The 21133-nt window shown below is 35.5% G+C and overlaps 1 protein-coding gene across 8 annotated transcripts in view; it reads left to right on the top strand.

Moving 5' to 3' along the window:
• Positions 1-21133, top strand: part of PRPF40A (pre-mRNA processing factor 40 homolog A) — a 64637-nt gene that overhangs the window by 10607 nt on the left and 32897 nt on the right. For all 8 annotated transcript variants that reach the window (XM_039469558.2, XM_039469559.2, XM_039469560.2 and 5 more), the window contains exons 3-5: positions 11334-11414; positions 12970-13000; positions 14518-14534. In XM_039469558.2, the coding sequence (XP_039325492.1) occupies positions 11334-11414; positions 12970-13000; positions 14518-14534 (129 nt within the window). The remainder of the gene's footprint in view (positions 1-11333; positions 11415-12969; positions 13001-14517; positions 14535-21133) is intronic.

Genomic DNA, 21133 nt, shown 5'->3' on the forward strand with positions numbered 1-21133 from the left:
CTTTGTAGATTCTGGATATTAGCCCCTTTGTCAGATGGGTAGATTGCAAAAATTTTTTCCCATTCTGTTGGTTGCTGGTTCACTCTAATAATCTAATATCAAAGATCAGGTGGTTGTAGATGTGAAGTATTGCCTCTGAGGCCTCTGTTCTGTTACATTGGTCTATATCTCTGTTTTGGTACCAGTGCCATGCTGTTTTGATTACTGTAGGCTTGTAGTGTAGTTTGAAGTCAGATAGCATGATGCCTCCAGCGTGTTTCTTTTTGTTTAGAATTGTCTTGGCCATGTGAGCTCTCTTTTGGTTCCATATGAAGTTTAAGGTGTTTTTTTCCAGTTCTGTGAGGAGAGTTGTAGGTAGCTTGATGGGGACAGCATTGAATCTATAAATTACTTTGGGCAGTATGGCCATTTTCACAATGTTGATTCTTCCTAACCATGAGCATGGAATGTTTTTCCATCTGTTTGTGTCCTCTCATTTCCTTGAGCAGTGGTTTGTAGTTCTCCTTGAAGAGGTTCCTTTTTTAGTTGTATTCCTAGGTATTTTATTTTCTTTGTAGCAATTGTGAATGTCAGTTCATTTTTGATTGGCTCTTGTTAAGTCTGTTATTGGTGTATAGGAATGCTTGTGATTTCTGCACATTGATTTCTGCACATCCTGAGATGTTGCTTATCAGTTTAAGGAGATTTTTGGGATGAGATGATGGGGTCTTCTAAATATAGAATCATGTCATCTGCAAATAGAGACAATTTGACTTTCTCCTTTCCTAATTGAATACTCGTTATTTCTTTTTCTTGCCGGATTGTTCTGGCTAGAACTTCTAATACTATATAGAATAGGAGTAGTGAGAGAGGGCATCCTTGTCTCCAGGCCAGATTTCAAAGGGAATGCTTCCAGTTTTTGCCCATTCAGTATGATATTGACTGTGGGTTTGTTGTAAATAGCTTTTATTTTGAGATACATTCCATTGATACCTAGTTCCTTGAGAGTTTTTAGCATAAAGGGCTGTTGAATTTTATTGAAGGCCTTCTCTGTATCTACTGAGATAATCATACGGTTTTTGTCTTTGGTTCTGTTTATGTGGTGGACTATGTTTATAGTCGTGTATGTTGAACCAGCCTTGCATCCCCAGGATGAAGCCTACTTGATTGTGGTGGATAAGCTTTTTGATGTGCTGTTGCCATCAGTTTGCCAGTATTTTATTGAAGATTTTTGCATCTGTGTTCATCATGGATATTGGCCTGAAGTTTTCTTTTTCTATTGAGTCTCTGCTGGTTTTGGTATGAGAATGATGTTGGTCTCATAAAATGATTTGGGAAGGATTCCCTCTTTGTGTATTGTTTGGAATAGTTTCAGAAGGAGTGCTACCAGCTTCTCCTTGTATATCTTGTAGAATTCTGCTGTGAACCCATCTGGACCTGAGCTATTTTTGGTTGGTAGGCTATTCATTGCTACCTCAACTTCAACCCTTGTTATTGGTCTATTCAGGGTTTTGACTTCTTCCTGATTTAGACTTGGGAGGAGGCAAGTGTCCAGGAGTTTATCCATTTCTTCCATGTTTACTAGTTTATCTGCATAGAGTTGTTGGTAGTATTCTCTGATGGTAATTTGTATTTCTGTGGAATCAGTGGTGATATCCCCTTTACCCATTTTTATTGCATCTGTTTGATTCTCCTCTCTTTTCTTTTTTATTAATCTGGTTAGCAGTCTATTTTGTTGATCTTCTCTAAAAATCAGCTCCTGGATTTACTGATTTTTTTGAAGGGTTTTTTTGTGTGTCTGTCTCCTTCAGTTCTGCTCTGATCTTAGTTATTTCTTGTCTTCTGCTAGTTTTTGAGTTTTTTGTTTGTTTGTTTAATCTTGCTCCTCTAGCTCTTTCAATTTTGATGATAGGGTGTTGATTTTAGATCTTTCCTTGCTTCTCATGTGGGCATTTATTGCTAAAAATTTTCATCTAGACACTGCTTTAAATGTGTCCCAGAGATTCTGGTACGTTGTGTCTTCATTCTCGTTGGTTTCAAAGAACATCTTTATTTCTGCCTTCATTTCATTGTTTATCCAGTCAACATTCAAGAGCCAGTTGTTCAGTTTCCACGATGTTGTGCAGTTCTGAGTTAGTTTCTTAATCCTGAGTTCTAACTTGATTGCACTGTGGTCTGAGAGACTGTTTTGATTTCCATTCTTCTGCATTTGCTGAGGAATGAGTGATTCACTTGCTATTATGTGGTCAGTTTTAGAGTAGGTGTGATGTGGTGCTGAGAAGAATGTATATTCTTTGGATTTGGGGTAGATGTCTGTTAGGTTTGCTTACTCCAGATCTGAGTTCAAGTCCTGGATATCCTTGTTAATTTTCTGTCTCATGGATCTAATATTGACAGTGGAGTGTTAAAGTCTCCCATTATTATTGTGTGGGAGTCTAAGATTCTTTGTAAGTCATTAAGAACTTGCTTTATGTATCTGGGTATTCCTGTATTGGGTGCATATATATATAGGATTGTTAGCTCTTCTCGTTGCATTGATCTTTTACCATTATGTTATGCCCTCTTCTCTTTTGATCTTTGTTAGTTTAAAGTCTGTTTTATCAGAGACTAGGATTGCAATTCCTGCTTTTTTTTTTTTTTTTTTTTTTCCTCTGCATTTGCTTGGTAAATCTTCCTCCATCCCTTATTTTGAGCCTGTGTGTGTCCTTGCATGTGAGATGGGTTTCCTGGATACAGCACACTGATGGGTTTTGACTTTTTATCCAGTTTGCCAGCCTGTGTCTTTTGATTGGGGCATTTAGCCCATTTACATTTAAGGTTAATATTGTTGTGTGTGAAATTGATCCTGCCATTTTGATGCTAGCTGGTTGTTTGCGCATTAGTTGATGCAGTTTCTTCATTGTGCCAGTGGTCTTTACCATTTGGTACGTTTTTGGAGTGGCTGGTACTGGTTGTTCCTTTCCATGTTTAGTGCTTCTTTCAGGAGATCTTGTAAGGCAGGCCTGCTGGTGACGAAATCTCACAGCAGTTGCTTGTCCGTAAAGGATTTTCTTTCTCCTTCGCTTATGAAGCTTAGTTTGGCTGGATATGAAATTCTAGGTTGAAAGTTCTTTTCTTTAAGGATGTTGAATATTGGCCCCCACTCTCTTCTGGCTTGTGGGGTTTCTGCTGAGAGACCCACTGTATGTCTGATGGGCTTCCCTTTGTGGGTAACCCGATCTTTCTCTCTGGCTGCCCTTAGCATTTTTTCCTTCATTTCAGCCATGGTGAATCTGGTGATAATGTACCTTGGGGTTGCTCTTCTTGAGAAATATCTTTGTGGTGTTCTCTGTATTTCCTGGACTTGAATATTGGCCTGCCTTGTTAGGTGGGAGAAATTTTCCTGGATAATATCCTGAAGAGTGTTTTCCAGGGTGGATTCATTCTCTCCATCACATTCAGGTACACCCAGGTACACCTATGAAACGTAGATTAGGTCTTTTCACATAATCCCATATTTCTTACAGTCTTTGTTCATTTCTTCTTTCTTTTTTCTCTAATCTTGCCTTCTCGTTTTATTTCATTGAGTTGAACTTCAGTTTCTGATATCCTTTCTTCTGCTTGGTGGATTCAGCTATTGAAACCCGTGTGTGCTTCATGAAGTTCTTGTGTTGTGTTTTTCAGCTCCCTTAAGTCATTTATATTCTTCTCTAAGCTGTTCATTCTCCTTAGCATTTCGTCAAACCTGTTTTCAAGGTTCTTAGTTTCTTTGCATTGGGTTAGAACATGTTTAACTCGGAGAAGTTTGTTGTTGCCCACTTTCTGAAGCCTGTTTCTGCCAATTCATCAGACTCATTCTCCATCCAGCTTTGTTCCCTTCCTGATGAGGAGTTGTGATCCCTTTGAGGAGGAGCGGCATTCTGGTTTTGGGTGTTTTCATCCTTTTTGTGCTGGTTTCTTCCCATCTTCATGGATTTATCTACCTGTGGTCTTTGTAGTTGGTGAATTTCAGATGGGGTTTGAGTAGATGTCCTTTTTGTTGATGATGAAGTTATTTCTTTCTGTTTTTTAGTTTTCCTTCTAACAGTCAGGCCCCTCTGCTTTAGGATTGCTGGAGGTCCACTCCATACCCTGCTTGCCTGGGGATCACCTGCGGCAGCTGCTTAACATTAAGGGTTTCTTCCTGTTTCTTCTTCTGTTATCTTCGTCCCAGAAGTATACCTGCAAGGTGTCAGCCTGAGCTCTCCGTTATGATGTGTCTCTTTAGATATATGGAGGTTGGGGAGCTGCTTGAGGATACAGTCTGTCCCTTATAGGAGCTCAAGTGCTGGGCTGTGAGCTCATTTGTTCCGTTCAGAGCTGCTGGGCAGGTACATTTAAGCGGAACTCATAACCGCCTTTTTTTCCTAAAGCCTCTGTCCTGAGAAGGTGGGGCTTTATTTATAAGTTCCTGATGTGCTGCTGCCTTTTTTCAAAGATGTCCTGCACAGTAAGGAGATAGCCTAGTCACAGTCTGTCAGCAGAGGTGTTGCTGAGCTGCTGTGGGCTCTGCCCAGCTGCTGTGTGAACTTTCTTGCAGTTTTTCTTACAGAGGTATAGTTAGAACGGCCTTGGTAATGACTGTCTGCCTTGGTAATGACTGTCCGCCTTGGTAATGGTGGTCTGCCTCGGTAATGGCGGACTGCCTCGGTAGTGGCGGACTGCCTTGGTAATGGTGGATGCCCTTCCCCCTACAGAGCTTGACCATCCAGGGTCCAGCTGTGCTTGCTGTGAAACTCTCAATCCAGAGCATTTCAGATTGCTGGTCTTTGTTGGGGATCACCTGGCTCCCTGTTTCAACCCCGTTTTTTTCAGTTGAATGCCTCTGTCTCCAAGGCATTCCGGGTGCCGGTTGAAACAGCCCCTCAGATTTGTGTGAGTTTTTGTGCAGAGACCCACTGCGCCAGCTGTAACAGCTGTGCTGGAAACTCATGGCGCTATTCAGCCTGGGAATCTTCTGGTCTGTTTGGAAATGCAGTGATCACCTACCCTCTGCATTGTTCTTACTGGGGACTGCATTCCAGAGCTGTTCCTATTCGACCATCTTGGATCCCTCTTGGTTTTTGTTTTTAACAAAATTCTTTTTTTTTTTTTTTTTTTTTTTTTTTGAGACGGAGTTTCATTCTTGTTACCCAGGCTGGAGTGCAATGGTGCGATCTCGGCTCACTGCAACCTCCGCCTCCTGGGTTCAAGCAATTCTCCTGCCTCAGCCTCCTGAGTAGCTGGGATTACAGGCACGCGCCAACATGCCCAGCTAATTTTTTGTATTTTTAGTAGAGACGGGGTTTCACCATGTTGACCAGAATGGTCTCGATCTCTTGACCTCGTGATCCACCCGCCTCGGCCTCCCAAAGTGCTGGGATTACAGGCTTGAGCCACCACGCCCAGCCAACAAAATTCTTATATTTATCATAGACTTTGATGTTTTTAAACAAAATTCACATTACATTGTGAATGGGATCCCAGTCATAGGTCGTGATCTTCACCTCAGGCTAAGACTTTTAAAATGACCTTTTGATAAATAAGCATTAAGTTCCTGTTTGAAAACACCCATTTGGCTACGTGGAATCAAGAAAGTTGTTACTTCTTTGAAAGATGATTTTTCGGTAATTTCTAAGTCATTGCATATTTATGATCATATATTGTTAGGTATAGAAAATTAGACCCTTTCTTATACTGAAATATTTAGCTAGATATACTACCGAATCTAGCTTGAAAGACTTGGGGAAGTGGGTAATAACTTTCTTGTGTCCTTGTATACTTGTGTCTAAAAGAAGGCTTGGATGACTTTGTAGAGTAAGTTTTATGGTCATTAATTCTGTATGACCTAATTGAGGCAATACAATTTTTGTGTATCACCAGTTATGATTAGAACTTTTTAAAAAATGATACAGTTCTTTGTCATTTATATCTATTTCCGTAATTTGTGTCAAGAAGAAGAATTATCATAATGCTTATATAAACTTTGATGGATTCATATAGCCTATTGAATTTGATCCGCCTGACTGAAAAGTGGGTTGGCTAGATGGACTGGATGTCCAGTTTACAAATGGGAATAGCAAGACCCAGAGCCAGCACTAAACATGATCTTAATCTGAGATTGACATGTAATGGTTCCTATTGAATATTATGGTGGTTTTACAATATTTTCCCTAGATACCTTAAAAGAACTGAAGTACTTGAGAGATAGAAACGGAATAGATGAGGGAAGGGATGACATAAAAGATACCTTGATTAAATGGAGAGCAGTGATAGATAATAAAATACATATTACATCATTTAATTAGCCCGTTTCTAAGTGTCTTACCTGTATTATCACATTTGTTCTCAATAGTAATCCTGTCAGATGAGTATTGTTTTTCTCATTGATGAAGAATTTGAGGTTCACATAGGTCAAAAAAATTAAGCCAAGATCACACCTTTGGTAAATGGAATAGGAATTTTGCCAGTCTGCATTGTCTGCATAGCAGTATAAGATTATGTAATTGAGTTAACCTTCTTAGAACCTGAAAAGATTGCTATAGTTCAGCAGTTCTAAATTCTGTAGGTTGAGAGAGTTTAGTAAATTTTGAATACTGGAACTTGTCTCAATTCATCGTAAGGTTTTATTCTACAGGATTACAATTTGTACAAATATTGTCTATCCTTTATGTATCTAAATGTTTCTTATCAAAAAATGATGCTTTTTATTTATATTGCTCTAGATGAGGGATATCCAGTCTTTTGGCTCCCCTGTGCCAAATTGGAAGAAGAATAGTCTTGGGCCACTCATAAAATACACTAGCAATAGCAGATGTGCTTTAAAAAAAGACAAAAATATGAATGTTTTAAGAAAGCTTACAGATTTGTGTTCTGACACATTCAAAGCTGTCCTGGGCCTCACGTGGCCCATGGCCTGCAGGTTGGACAGGCTTGCTTTAGATGGAGAGGAAATGGGTTAAATGATTTCCACAAAATACCACTAGTTACTTTTGGTTGCTAAGGGGATACTTTAAACATAGATATTTCCATTTATTTCCAGTTGAATGAATGTTTAGTTCTCTTTAAAATTTCAGTTTTTGGATTTATTCAAAGATTTTTGGTGTTTATTATATTTATAAAATAACTTAGTGGTATATGAGATATTGTTTTAAAATACTAAACAGCCTTCCTAGGCTGTACTTACTTATTTTTTGGAATTTTACTTTAGCACACTTAATGAAGAGCCCCAAGTAAAAAGGCAAACATCAAACTTATTTAGGTTATCAGTGTTCTGCTATAGGTTTGCAGCAAGAGTGGTTTTTTTTTTTTGTTTTTTGTTTTTTTTTAAACCACCAAGTTTAGAACTTAATATTTTTTTCAGGTGATTTTTTTGTAATACTAGGCAAAAGATGGGTCCAATTGTTTGTGACTTATTCTCGCAGGAAAAACTTCAGTAAAATTATGAAGGAAAGAACTTGTGAGATCCTCGTGTGAAGTTCTTTACTTTTAAAGTGCTTTTTTTTCATATCATGGTAAAATTGGACCAATGTAGTTTATACTTTGTAAAATTTGCTGTAGTGTTAATACTGCTTGCATTACTACTGCTTTTTATTTTCATTTGTTTAAATATGTAGAGTGATAAATAAAATATGTTTATTTATATATAACATTAGAAAGTTTCTGGGATGCTAAGAATGACTAAATAGGTTGTGTTGTGCACCCTAGTTTTTTGCTCATTTATTTGTTACTTTCCTCAAACCGATGATTCTTCTGAGAACATCTTGATAATTCATCTTAATGATTTATAATGAAATATACATATCGTTGGCCACTTATGAATTATATCAAATATTATATATCAACTACATTTTTTAAAGGTACCAAAGTGTTCAAAATATTCAAATGATTAACATTTTAGGAAATCTTAGTTTATGTCTCAAACAACTAAAAATTCTTAATTACCGCACTTTTGCATATTTGCCAAAGTAGTTTAAATGGTAATTTGTAAAGCTGTACGTGATTTTGATTTTACAGTATGCTTCACATTAAGTAAATATGAACTACCACTTTGTAGCCTTAAGAATGATGTGGCATATGGAATTCGTGGTGGCATTATTATAGCAACTAAGTTAAGAATTTTCCCCCTTTATCGTTTTGAAGCAAAATCTCATCTTCACTGAACTTAAGTGATGAAATGGTGAGACCCCGTATTTCAGTCGTGGACCACATAGTGGCGTGTTGGTAAATGACAGACCACATACGCAATTGTGTTCCTGTTAGATCATGTAATATCTTTTACTATATTTTTTCTATGTCTAGATATGCAAACACTTAACATTGTGTTACAGTTGCCTACAGTATTCAGTGCAGTAACAAGTTATTGGTAGCCGAGGAGCAATAAGGCTATGCCATAATAGTCTAGGTGTGTAGTAAGCTATAACCATCCAGGTTTGTGTAAGTACATTCTGTGATACACAATGATGATATCTCCTGACAACACAATTCTCAGAGCATACAGTCATTAAATGACACATGACTATATTTTATGTGCTCCTAAGACAGTGGAAAAAAAAAACCTAAATGGAAAATCTGAAACGCTCAACAGATTAAGCTGAGACACCGAAGGACTATACCCTCTATGTGAAAAAAGTATACCTACCAGGCCAGAGGAGAGAGCAAAAAAACTTGAATGTTTCAACTCTTGTTATTGGGATGAGGGAGGGAAAAATCACTTTTGAGGATTTGAACCATAGCCAGTTCTCCTAAGTTTGCGTCCTGTATTCCCATTAACAGTAAGTGTTAAAATAATAGATAGCTTAGAAACTTTTACTGATCTCGGATTGATGGTGCTGCCAAAGTGACTGGCATAAATCAACACAAGTTGAAAGATTCAGCTTCAAAGAAATTGTAAAACATGCCTCTGTTATGTGCATCCTAGAATTAATAGAAAATAGGAATCATAACATTGCCACAAAGTAGATTTTTTTAGACTTCGAAAAACAGACTTTTCTGGGATGCTCAATCCTCTAAAGGAACTTTAAATTTCTCCAATTCTTAACAATAGTTTTTCATACAAAATACAGTATTTTGCATATTTTGGTTTTGTTACTTGGTTTTATGTAAATATCACAGTTTTGATCTAAATTATATTAATTATCTGTTTACTTTCAGGATATTCGGCTGTATTTAATTTAGGACTTGCGGATTAGTTTGTCAGGTAAAACAGGATAAACTAGTCTTCACCTCCAGAATTTACAGAGATCTCTGAGGGAGAAGGTAGCTTTTTATATGACATTAAATCTCATTCTATAATCGATACCATGATTTGCAGTCTAAAGGAGTATTTTTGAGGTGTTTAAAAACTTTAGGTATGGGAAGAAGGACAGTTAAAGAGAGAACTCTGTCAAACTCTGTATGTTCTTTAGTGATTTTCAAATATTGCCTGCTGTAAGTCTCATTGGCCTGGTCTAGTAAACTCTTACATGTTGGTTTTGTGTGTGTGTGTGTGTGTGTGTGTCTTTGTTTTTAAATAAGATTTTATCTTTATATACGTTATAAAGTCAGGATATTTCAATTTGAAATTATATTTATTTGTACAATCTGTTGCTACCATGCAGGAGGACCTAAATATTCTATTGCAGGTGTCCCCAAACTGCGGCCTCCTGAGGCCATTTATCCGGCCCCCCCCACCGCACTTCAGGAAGGGGCACCTCTTTCATAGGTGGTCAGTGAGAGGAGCACAGTATGTGGCGGTCCTCCAACGGTCTGAGGGACAGTGAACTGGCCCCCTGTGTAAAAAGTTTGGGGACGCCTGTTCTATTGCATTATGCAGATTTTACTGTACTTTTAAAAATACCTTTAATTCTTAGAGAAATTACTTTGATTGGTTTTTCTCTTAAGTTTTCAAACCTTGATCTCTCAGTTAAGCTTAGAATTCTAGTTTTGGATATGTTACCAGCTTTTGATTTTATATGTAGGTCATTTAAAGTAGCGGCTGTTTCTCTCATGCATCTTGGTTGCTTTCCCACACAACCAGTTACCTGATTCTATGTATTTTACATTGGCCTAAAGCAAAATTAATTTTAAGGTTATATCTATTGGCAGGAGATGTATGGGCTGGGAGTAAGCCTAGTTATAGTTCTTTCTCATTTCATTGTTATATTTTTTTCTCCTTACTTTGTAAATTATTTCTCTGATTCTGTTAGTCTGGATGATAAAGGCTTGCCAGTGCTTCTGTTTTCAAATTCTATACGTTAATAAAATATATATTATTTGGACCATGTTGCAAGTTAGCCACCACATTCTTATAGTCACAATTTTTGTCAAAAAGTTCTTGTTTAATGATGTTTAGGCAGTTTATTGGTTTTTTTTAATCCGTTAATTCCATGGCACTTCATTTTAATAGGTACTTTAGCTTTGTTTAGCTTCATGGTTGCTTTCACAAGGAATTCAATTCAGTGTGTGCATGTTCTTACATACCTTCAGAAGGCTTGAATCTGTATGTTCCTACTGACTATATGCGTATTCTTTTCTGTTGTTTTATTTCTGAAAATGTTCATTTACTTTGAAATTGTTTAATGACTGGTTACTTTGTTTCAATACCTGTGATTATTGTGTGTAATTTTTGTCCCCTTCTGAATTTCCTCAGATCTTTTTAATGTTCATTAAAATCAAAATTGTAACATGAGATTATACTAATATAGATAAGCATTGGGTCAAATTCTTAAGACACTTCTCTTAATCTTCAGGATTTATATTCAAACTTAGCAGAATTAATTCTTGGATTTGAATGGCAGTTCTTGATGAAGTAGATTGAGCTCCCGGACTAATATCTTCAAATATTTATGTATGTGCCTTAAGTTTTCTGTACAAGAAAGGGGATAGATGATTTGTGATTTTTAAAAGGTTTTTTTTTAAACGTATTTTTTAAAATCACTGTTTGGATATTAAGCACCTTTGATCTGGGATTTTGAAATGTGCCACATTGCAAAATTTATTCAATACATATATGAAAATCAAAGGTGAAAAATGCTGAAAAAATTTTATCTTAAACTCCCTTGCTCCAAAGAAGTGAGAAAAATATGAATGTGGTGTTAAAACTAAATTTAATATTTTTTTAAATTCAGGCTAGAAAAAACTTAATAGTCCAAAGTTTTAAATTTACTTGTTAAAATACTTTTGATCATATGTATGAACGGCGATGTAAATATTAAAATAGATCCTTGGTAAAGTACTTCATTCATTCAACAAGCACTTACTAAGCATACTGTTCACATGGTATAGTGTCAAGTGGTTTTTAATCTTAAGTTATGGGATTCTTAAAGTCGTATTAAGTGCTTTGGTCTTATAGTAACCTTTTTTTGCTTTTATTTTAGATGCCTGGAATGATGTCGTCAGTAATGCCTGGAATGATGATGTCTCATATGTCTCAGGCTTCCATGCAGCCTGCCTTACCGGTAATCTTGTGAAAATAACTATTTTCTGTGAAGTAATGTTTTGATTGATTGCTTTTATATATGGAATAGTAATATCTATGTATTTTATAGGCAATCATGTTAGCTGTTGAAGTGCCTCTGTAGTACTGTAATAAAGTATGAGAATTACTGTGAGCTTTCAGTTTTAGTTTCTTTTCTTTGTGTGTGTGTGTTTTTTTTTCCTTTAATCCATCTTGGGTTATTTTCTTCGTGTTTTTTTGTTTGTTTGTTTGTTTGTTTTTGAGACAGTCTTGCTCTGTGCTCTGTCACCCACTCTGGAATGCAGTGAGTGGCCTGATAACAGCTCACTACAGCCTCAACCTCCTGGGCTCAAGCAATACTCCCACCTCAGCCTTCTGAGTAGCTGAGACCACAGGCACATACCACCACGCCAAGCTAATTTTTTAAAGTTTTATAGAGGTGAGGTCTCCCTATGTTGCCCAGGCTAGTCTCAAATGATCCTCCTGCCTCAGCCTCCCACAGTGTTGGAATTACAGGCATGAGCCACTGTGCTTGTCCTGGATTTAGTTTCTGTAATTTGAATGATGGGCATTTACATTTTCCCCTTTATTGACATTATACTGTATGTACATCCTTATTTATTAGATTAATTCTCTATTAAACAAGACCAGAATACTGAAAAGTATACATTGTGAGCCAGAAACATTTTATTGGTCTAATAACATTTAAGTTTTAAAGGGTAAATATTTACCTCACTGAGTGTTAATTAAAAATTGATACAATAAGATTTAATACTAGATTTAGAAATCAGGATTTAATTGGAAATCTAATTCTCAGACTTCAGCTGTGGCAAATTAATTAGAAAATCTTTTGAACAGCCTTACCACCTCTGTTCAGTAGTATAGCAATATAAAGTATTATGAAATAAAAGTTAGTTTAACTTCTTTATTCTTTATCTTTACCTGATACCCTAGTGGTTGTAATGAACAGATGTGGTATACTCCCTTGGGGTGGTAAGTTTGCAGATGTCTTACCCAAAACCCTAAGACCAGACACATTTCAAAAACTCTTTATAATACTGGAAAGTAACACATTGCATATAATAGGTAAACATTTCCTGTGGGATCCAGGGCAGTGCCATCTAATTTATAACATTAATGTTATTAAAGTAAAACTTAGTGGATATTCACTGAGGTTGGGATAAATGAAGATTGTGGAGTTTCATGTTCATTTAGGACAGGTTTTGTTACTGTAGTGAGTTTTGGCACCATATTTTAAAAAGTTGGTTTTCAGAGTGTTTTGGTTTCCAGAATTGAGGGTAACGGGTTGAGAACCTGTGTACACTTGGTGACCATATAACATTTAAACTACTTCCATAGCCCCAGGTTGCCAGTCTCTTTTACAATTTATAGCAAGCTTGGGGAACTGAGACTAGTAAAAGTTTTACTAAGAATCTTTGAGTTAGAGTCTTGAGGATTATACATAGCAAGTACTGATTTCAGTGTGCTTTATGAGGAGCTTATATAAAATACTTTTTTAAAAGATGAATAATACTAATTTCATTTTTCTCTTACAGCCAGGAGTAAATAGTATGGATGTAGCAGCAGGTATGTATACTATGTATAGTGGCATGTGTTAGACCTCATACTTAACGGTAGTCCTGTCAACACAATAGGTGCTCAGAGAGTATATGTTAAATGAATGAACTCTGGTTTAGTTCATATTTATGCTTAGCAAACAGAATGATGTAGTGGCTCTATACTTCAGGTGTTTAGTATGAGCCCTCCTTGGCCTTCTGGACTACTTCAGAGTTACTTTCCTTTCATCTGCTTGACCCTTGTGTTAATAGTCATTGGAGTAAATATCAGTTCCCAATAATTGGCCATTTTGACGAGTGAAACTTTAATATATAATAGTAATGCCTCCAGTATTCATGAATACATAGTTTTTCACATAAATTAATATTCCACATGCTGAACTTCATGCCACGATTAAGACAAGATTTTTTTGTTTGTTTGTTTTAAACCGTACTGGTTGAAAGTTGTTTAAAATATACTGTGTGCTTTTCTGCAGGTTCAAATGAGACTTAATTGATCTTAAGACGTTTCACAGATTTCATTATTTATTTAAACTAAAATGTTCTTAAATACCTAGTACAATTATTTTATTTTATTTAGATATCTAGAACTAAGTACTATTACCCTCAGCAATCCTGGAAAATTAATTTTTTTTTTTTTTTAGTTACTTTTAAGATGCTTTGGCTTTATAATTACCTTCTATAGTAGCTTGAATATGGTAGATTATTCTATAGTAGCTTCTTTTTTCAGTATATATGAACATATTTTTGTTTTGTTTTACATACAATCTCCATCTTTTTATTTGCACATTTAAATTACTAGCTTCTAAAATTCAAGATGATTATTATGAGTTTTGTGACTAACATGCATTTCAGAATCCCTTAAGGATTTTCCTGTAGTAGTATAGGACAGTACCATCTAATAGAACTTTCTGCAGTGATGGAAATGTTCTGTAATTTGTACTGCTAAATACAGTAGCCACTAGACATATGCAGTTAGTTGTTGAGTATTTGAAATGTGGCTGGTGCAATTGAAGAACTGAATTTTTTAAGTTTTATTTAATCTTAATTTAAATTTTAATTTAAACCTTATTTTAAATTTAATTTAAAGGAATATCTGGTGTCTGATATGTACAGCACAATTCTGAAATTTAGATAAACTTACCAGGAATCTAAAGCAATAGACTCAGTGGTTAGAGGCATTTTGTGCTTTAGTAATACACTTTGTAGAGAATGAGGAATAAGCAAGATAGATAATCTATTATAGTTTATTTAAAAAAAAAAAAGAGAGAGAAAAGGCAAAGTTGAATACTTTTCAGACTGCCTCCAGGTGGGTTTGTAGATTGAAAGTTCAAACTTTGAAAATGTTTTGCACTATAGATGTTTATTTTCTGGAAAAGATGTGAGACAGTCAAGACAGTCTCAAAATCTTTGGTTAGAGAGGATGAGGAGGAAGTACTATGAACATATGAATAAATATTAAAACTATTATGAATGAGAGCATGATTTGTCGCAGTGTAAATATGTTGCCTGTTTTTTATTTTTTAGGTACAGCATCTGGTGCAGTAAGTACTCTTTAAACCTTTGTAGTATTTTAATTTCATACTTTAAACCTACTTTACTGTACAGTCAGCTAAATCTTTACATTAACCCATAGTTTTCCCTTTTTTCTATTCCAAGGATTGAAAAATTGATTTATTTTAAAATCTAGTTTTGGTGGGATTTAATGTGAGATGAAAATCATATGTATCGACTTTTAAAAGGATTTAAATTCTTCCCTTACAGTTAGAAGGGAAGCAGAACTTGTTGGTGTACAGTACTTACCTAGTAATTACAATTTAGGCGTTACATTAGACGATAATCTTTTCTCTTTTCGAGACAGTATCTCTGTCACTAAGACTGGAGTGGAGTGGTACCATCTCAGCTCACTCCAACCTCCACCACCTCAGGTGATCCTCCTGTCTCAGCCTCCTAAGTAGCTGGGACTACAGGTGCCCCCACCACACCTGGCTAATTTTTGTATTTTTTTAGAGATGGGGTTTCACCATGTTGCCCAGTATGGTCTTTAACTCCTGTCCTCAAGTAATCCACCTACCTCTGGCCTCCAAAGTGCTGGGATTTCAGATGTGAGCCATCAGGCCTGGCCCATTTGATATTATTTTACTATAAGTACCTGCTTTTATTTTTGAAAAAGCATAACCTAATGGTTTTTGTTTGTTTGTTTTGCATATTTAAATAATGCAGGCTTATTGGGAGTTAAACAAGGCAGACGTAAGAAGAAAGTAAAAATCATCCTTAATTTTTTGACCATGAGGGAACCACCACCATTAATATCTAAGGAACTTTTTGCATGTTATTTAAGCATAGACAAATAACACATTTACATAATTGGTTCACATGTATGCCTATTTGTTAAATACACTTTTATATTTTGTTTTTCTTGTTTAGTTTATTGCGAAAGTCTGTGTAAGTTTCTTAATGTAGATGTAATTTTTTAAATGACTTTATAAAGTATTATTTGGCATTAGAGACACATTAAATCATTCACTTTTTAATGGAAATTCAGTTTATATCTAGGATCCACTCCCACTTATGACCCTTTTCTTTTTCTTTTTTTTTTTTTTTTACACCTAAGAAAGATTCCAGAAATACTATTTTTGGGTTGGCAAGTATGTAACTGGTCATGTTGTTTTTCAAGAATATAAAAAGACATATCTAATAACCGTGCAGTACCACGTCTTTCTCTTTAAGAATCTCTGGCAGCAATAACCAGTATCACTCATTTGAATTTTGTGAATGGACATGGGTTTAAAGTGATAGTTCTTCTTTGTCTCAATAAGATTGAACATTTTATTTGGTATTTGGCTTTCTCTTCTGTTAGCCTATCCCTTTCGTTTCCTATTTTTAGGTTGGGTTATTTTTATTTTTCTTGCAAATTTTATTTTGAGTTTGTCAGATGTTATTGATGCTAACCCTTTAATAATCATGAATTTCAAGTATTTTTCTTTGTGACTGGTCTCTTGATTTTTCTTTTAATGATGCTTGCCACAGCCTTTTATGTGATAATTACATAGGTTATCTTTTAGCTTGTGAGTTTATTTAAATTTTTACAAAAGTTTCCTCATTCTTAAATTTTCCTAAAAGACTTTTTTTTTTGCCTTTTTTTAAGCAAGTGTTTGATTCATCTGAAATATCTAAAAGATGAATAGCCAGTTGTGTCAGCTATCAAACCATTTTTTCTGACTTTAATTGAAAGCTGCTCTTTATTGTCTATCTTAAATTCTCACATATTCTAGCATTTATATCTTTGTTTCCTTTTCCACTGTTTATTTCTATTTGTGTATTTCTAAACCAATATTAATACTTTTCCTGGCCAGGTGCAGTGGCTCACGCCTGTAATCCTAACACTTTAGGAGGCCAAGGTGGGAGGATTTCTTGAGCCCAGGAATTTGAGACTGGCCTGGGTAACATGGTGAAACCCCATCGCTACAAAAATACAAAAATTAGCTGGATGTGGTAGCACACACTTGTAGTCCCAGCTCTTTGGGAGGCTGAGGTGGGAGAATTGCTTGAGCCTGGGAAGGTTGAGGCTGCAGTGAATTGAGACACTGCACATTAGCCTGGGTGACTGAGTGAGACTGCGTCTCAAAAAAAAAAAATTATTTTTATTAAGTGGTATTTTTTCTTGGTTTTCAGACATGGGACTTTTGTTTAAAAAACTTTTGGTTTTTTAGAGCAGTTTTAGGTTTATAGCAAAATTGAGTGGATAGTAGAGTTTCCAGATTATACCCCCCACAAATAACTGCTCTTCCCTACTGTCAGTCAGCATGTCACACCATATTGGTACATATGTTACAATTGATGAATATACACTGACAAATCATTACCATCCAAAGTACAGTTTTTGTCAGGGTTCACTGTTAATATTGTACATTCTATATATTTTGACAAATGTATAATGAATATATGTGTATCAACCATTGCAGTATCACACAGAACAGTTTCATTGTCCTAGAAATCCTGTGCTCTGCCTATTCATTTCTTCCTCCTCTGCTGTAGCAACCACTGATTTTTTTTTTACTGCCTCCATAGTTTTGCTTTTCTGAGATTTTCATATAGTAAAAATCATACAGTATGTAGCCTTTTCAAATTGACTTCTTTCACTTAGTAATACACATTTAAGTTTCCTCCATTGTCTTTCTGTGGCTTAATACTTCCTTTCTTGTTACCACTGAATAATATTCCGTTATCTGAATGTACCACGTTTTATCCGTTTATGTACTGAAGAACGTTTTGGTTGCTTCCAGGATTTGGTCATTATGAGTAAAGTTGCTGTAAACCCATGTGCAGATTTTCTGTGTGAGCATAAGTTTCAGCTAATTTGGGTAGATACTGATAATGAGGAGCACTATTTATTACTGGGTTATATAGTAAGAGTATGTTTAGTTTTGTAAGAAACCTTGAAGTTGTCTTCCGAAGTAGCTGTATCACTCTGAATTCCTGACAGCAGTGAATGAGAATTCCTGTTGTACCACACCTTCACCAGCATTTGATGTTATCAGTGTTTTGGATTTTTGCCATTTTAATAGGTGTATAATGTGGTATCTTGCTTTAATTTGCAGCTAATTATATGTGATTTGGAGCTTTTTTTTTTTTTTGCCATCTGTATGTCTTTGGGAAAGTGTTTCTTTGGATCTTTTTGCCTATTTTTTAATCAGATTGTTTTATTGTAGAGTTTTTCAGATAAGTTTTTTTTTTTATCAGATAAGTCTTTTGCAAGTATTTTCTCCCAGTTCATGGCTTGTCTTCTTGTTCTTGAGACTATCTTTAACAGAGCAGAAGTTTCTAATTTTAATGAAAATTAAATCTGCTATTTCAGCCTATCAGTTATTTCATGGATTGAACCTTTGGGGAATTTTTTTTTATGAGCTACCCTTACTGCATTATGATCAGAAAGCACAGTCTGTAAGATGTAAGGTTCTTTATAGTTTATTGAAGCTTCATGTACTTGTTCAGGGCTAGTTTTTAAGAATATTCTGTGTGCTATATAAAATTACTTTGTGATATTCCTATATCTTGGCATGTCTTGCATCTGCTTGGATCTGCATAAGAAGATAATGAATTAAAATCTTTAACTAGAAAAGATGAGTCATCTCTTTCTCCCTGTCTTTTTCTATTGCTTCTCTCTGAATTTCAAGGTTAAATTGCCATATACATATGTGTTTAGGATAATTTTTGATCTGTTACTTTTTATCAGTATATTGTCTCCCACTTTTCTAATATGGTTTTGTTTTAAATTCTGTTTAGGTAAGGTAAATAGGTATCCTATTTTAAAAGTTTCTGTTTGCTTTGTAAAAATGTGTTACAAATCTGGTCAACAAAGTGACACCGTGTCTCTACAAAAAATAAAGAATTAGCCTGGCATAGTAGTGTGTGTCTGTAGTCCCAGCTACTCAGGAGGCTGAAGAGGGAGGATCCCTTGAGCGCAGTAGCTTGAGGCGGCAGTGAGCGGTGATCAAGCCACTGCACTCCAGCCTGGGCAACAGAGTAAGATTCTTTCTCAGAAAAAGAGAAAGAAAAAGTTGTTACATTGTGAGTACATTATTTTTCCTATTTTTATTTTAACCTAATTGTCGTCTCTTCAGATTATTTTGAATATTTGTCTTGTAACCAATGACATACCAGACCCCTTATCAATTCGAATAGCGTTTTAAGACTGTGTATAAAAATAGCAGTAAAAGCAAGAACTTACTTTCTTCTCCAAAATTTAACAACAGTAATTTCATTTTATTGCTGTGGTATATTAGCTAGAATTTTAGTTGATTACACACGTTTTTGTTTGTGATTTTAATGGAAATAGCTTTAGGGTGCAATATGATTGTCTTTTATTATTTGAGTTTTTCTTAAATTGTTTGAGCATTTTTTTTTTGAATACTTGTGAACTTAGTTTTTGGGTATGATTCGATCATACCAAGTTTAATAGTGGGATCACATATTTTTTTGATTTGATTAGATAATGGAAATGATTCTTCTATAGATTTTCTAATATTGACCTACTCTTGGTCAGAGTGTATATGTTGTTAAATTTAAATTCATGATGCTCTTTCGGTACCCTTTCTTTTTTTTTTTTTTTTTTTTGAGACGGAGTTCCGCTCTTGTTACCCAGGCTGGAGTGCAATGGCGCGATCTCGGCTCACCACAACCTCCGCCTCCTGGGTTCAGGCAATTCTCCTGCCTCAGCCTCCTGAGTAGCTGGGATTACAGGCACGCGCCACCACGCCCAGCTAATTTTTTGTATTTTTAGTAGAGATGGGGTTTCACCATGTTGGCCAGGATGGTCTCGATCTCTTGACCTCGTGATCCACCCACCTCGGCCTCCCAAAGTGCTGGGATTACAGGCTTGAGCCACCGCGCCCGGCCGGTACGCTTTCTTTTTAATTAAGCAAGAACATTTCATCTTTTTTTCCCATGATCTGAAATCATGATATAAAATTGCAATTCTGTGTTCTTTAAAGGTTATATAACATTCTACTCTGAAACCATCTGGTTTTGCATCTTTCTTTTGTTTTTGTGTTGTTGTGATGTTTAAGTGTGATGTGCTTTTTCTGGTGTGAATTTTGGTGGAGTTATTTGCTTGGAAATAATTTTCTGTAGGTTTGATGTGTTGTAAATCTGTATCTGCGATTGTGTTTTTCCTCACTTCTGATTTATTATTTGGCTTTTTCTTTTTCTTTTCTTTTCTTTTTTTTTTTTTGAGACAGAGTTTCACTCTTGTTGCCCAAGCTGGAGTGCAGTGGCACGATCTCAGCACTGCAACCTCCACCTCCCAGGTTCAAGCAACTGCCACAGCCTCCCAGGTAGCTGGGATTATAGGTGTGTGCCACCACGCCCAGCTAATTTTTTTGTATGTTTAGTAGGAACAAGGTTTCATCATGTTAGCCAGGCTGGTCTCGAACTCATGACTTCAGGTGATCCACCTGCCTCGGCTTCTAAAACTGCTGGGATCATAGGCGTGAGCCACCATGCCTGGCCGACATTTTCTTATTTTCCTTATTTAGGGTAGTGCGGAGATTTTTCTGTTTATTTAGTGTTTGGATGTGGCTATTTTTTTTCCTTAGTTTTCTTAAATTCAGCTTATACATTGTACAAATGTGTGTGTATATGTGTTTGTCTCCATGACACACAGAAGATTGAGTTTGAGTGTATTGAATTTTTTTATAACCCTCTTTATATCTTGTTGACTAGCTTTTTCGGAACCTGAAGAGCTTATTACTTGTGATAGTTACATATGTATGCCTTTTTTCTTATGCCCAGTTTTCTTTGCATTTCAAATGATTTTTCTGTATATATTTTTGCCACTATATCATTTGGTACTGCATCTTAGACATTTTCTATTATATTACAAATAGGATAATCAGTAATATGAATGGGCCATACTTGACCTATTTTCCTATGGCTGGACATTGAGTTAACTAAGTTTTCACCATTACAGGTAATAATATTGTAGACAACGTCCTTGTACATGTTTGCAACAATATGAATGCAGTTTTTCAAAGTGAAATTTCAGGATCATCTGATGTTTGCATTTTTAGTATTTGTAAGAACTGCTGTTGCCTTTATGCTAATTTTATTCCCAACAGTTAGCACATGAGAGTGCCCTTTTTCTTGTACTCCTTTCCCATTGTATATTAATGGTCTTTGTCATTTATCTGATGAGCAAAAAGTTTTCATTAATGTGTGTTTTGTTTATTGGCTAGTGAAGTTGAACATTAATATGTTAACTGTATTCGGTCTATGGCCATGTTTATTTTTCATGAGACTTTCTTTTCATATTGATTATAGATAGAGTAAGGATAATTTTTTCCCTTGTTTTGTTGATATACTCCCAATTTATCAACTTCCCAAAAAATGTTGTTTTAATTGATTTCTCAGAACTGCCATTTCATGTCTAATTTTTTATTTATACAATAACTGTTGGTAACAAAATAATTGTGGTCTTGAAAAGCAGCTCGATATTCTAGTGTCATTTCCCGAGTCCCTATTAGCAAGTTACCAGCCTTGCTAAACCTTTTATATATATATATACATATATATAAACACACACACATATATATATAGCAAGATAGTGATTATACCTGTTTTGTAGTATAGTTAGAAGGCTTAA

Source organism: Saimiri boliviensis, chromosome 5, assembly GCF_048565385.1.
Source record: "Saimiri boliviensis isolate mSaiBol1 chromosome 5, mSaiBol1.pri, whole genome shotgun sequence".
Taxonomy (NCBI): domain Eukaryota; kingdom Metazoa; phylum Chordata; class Mammalia; order Primates; family Cebidae; genus Saimiri; species Saimiri boliviensis.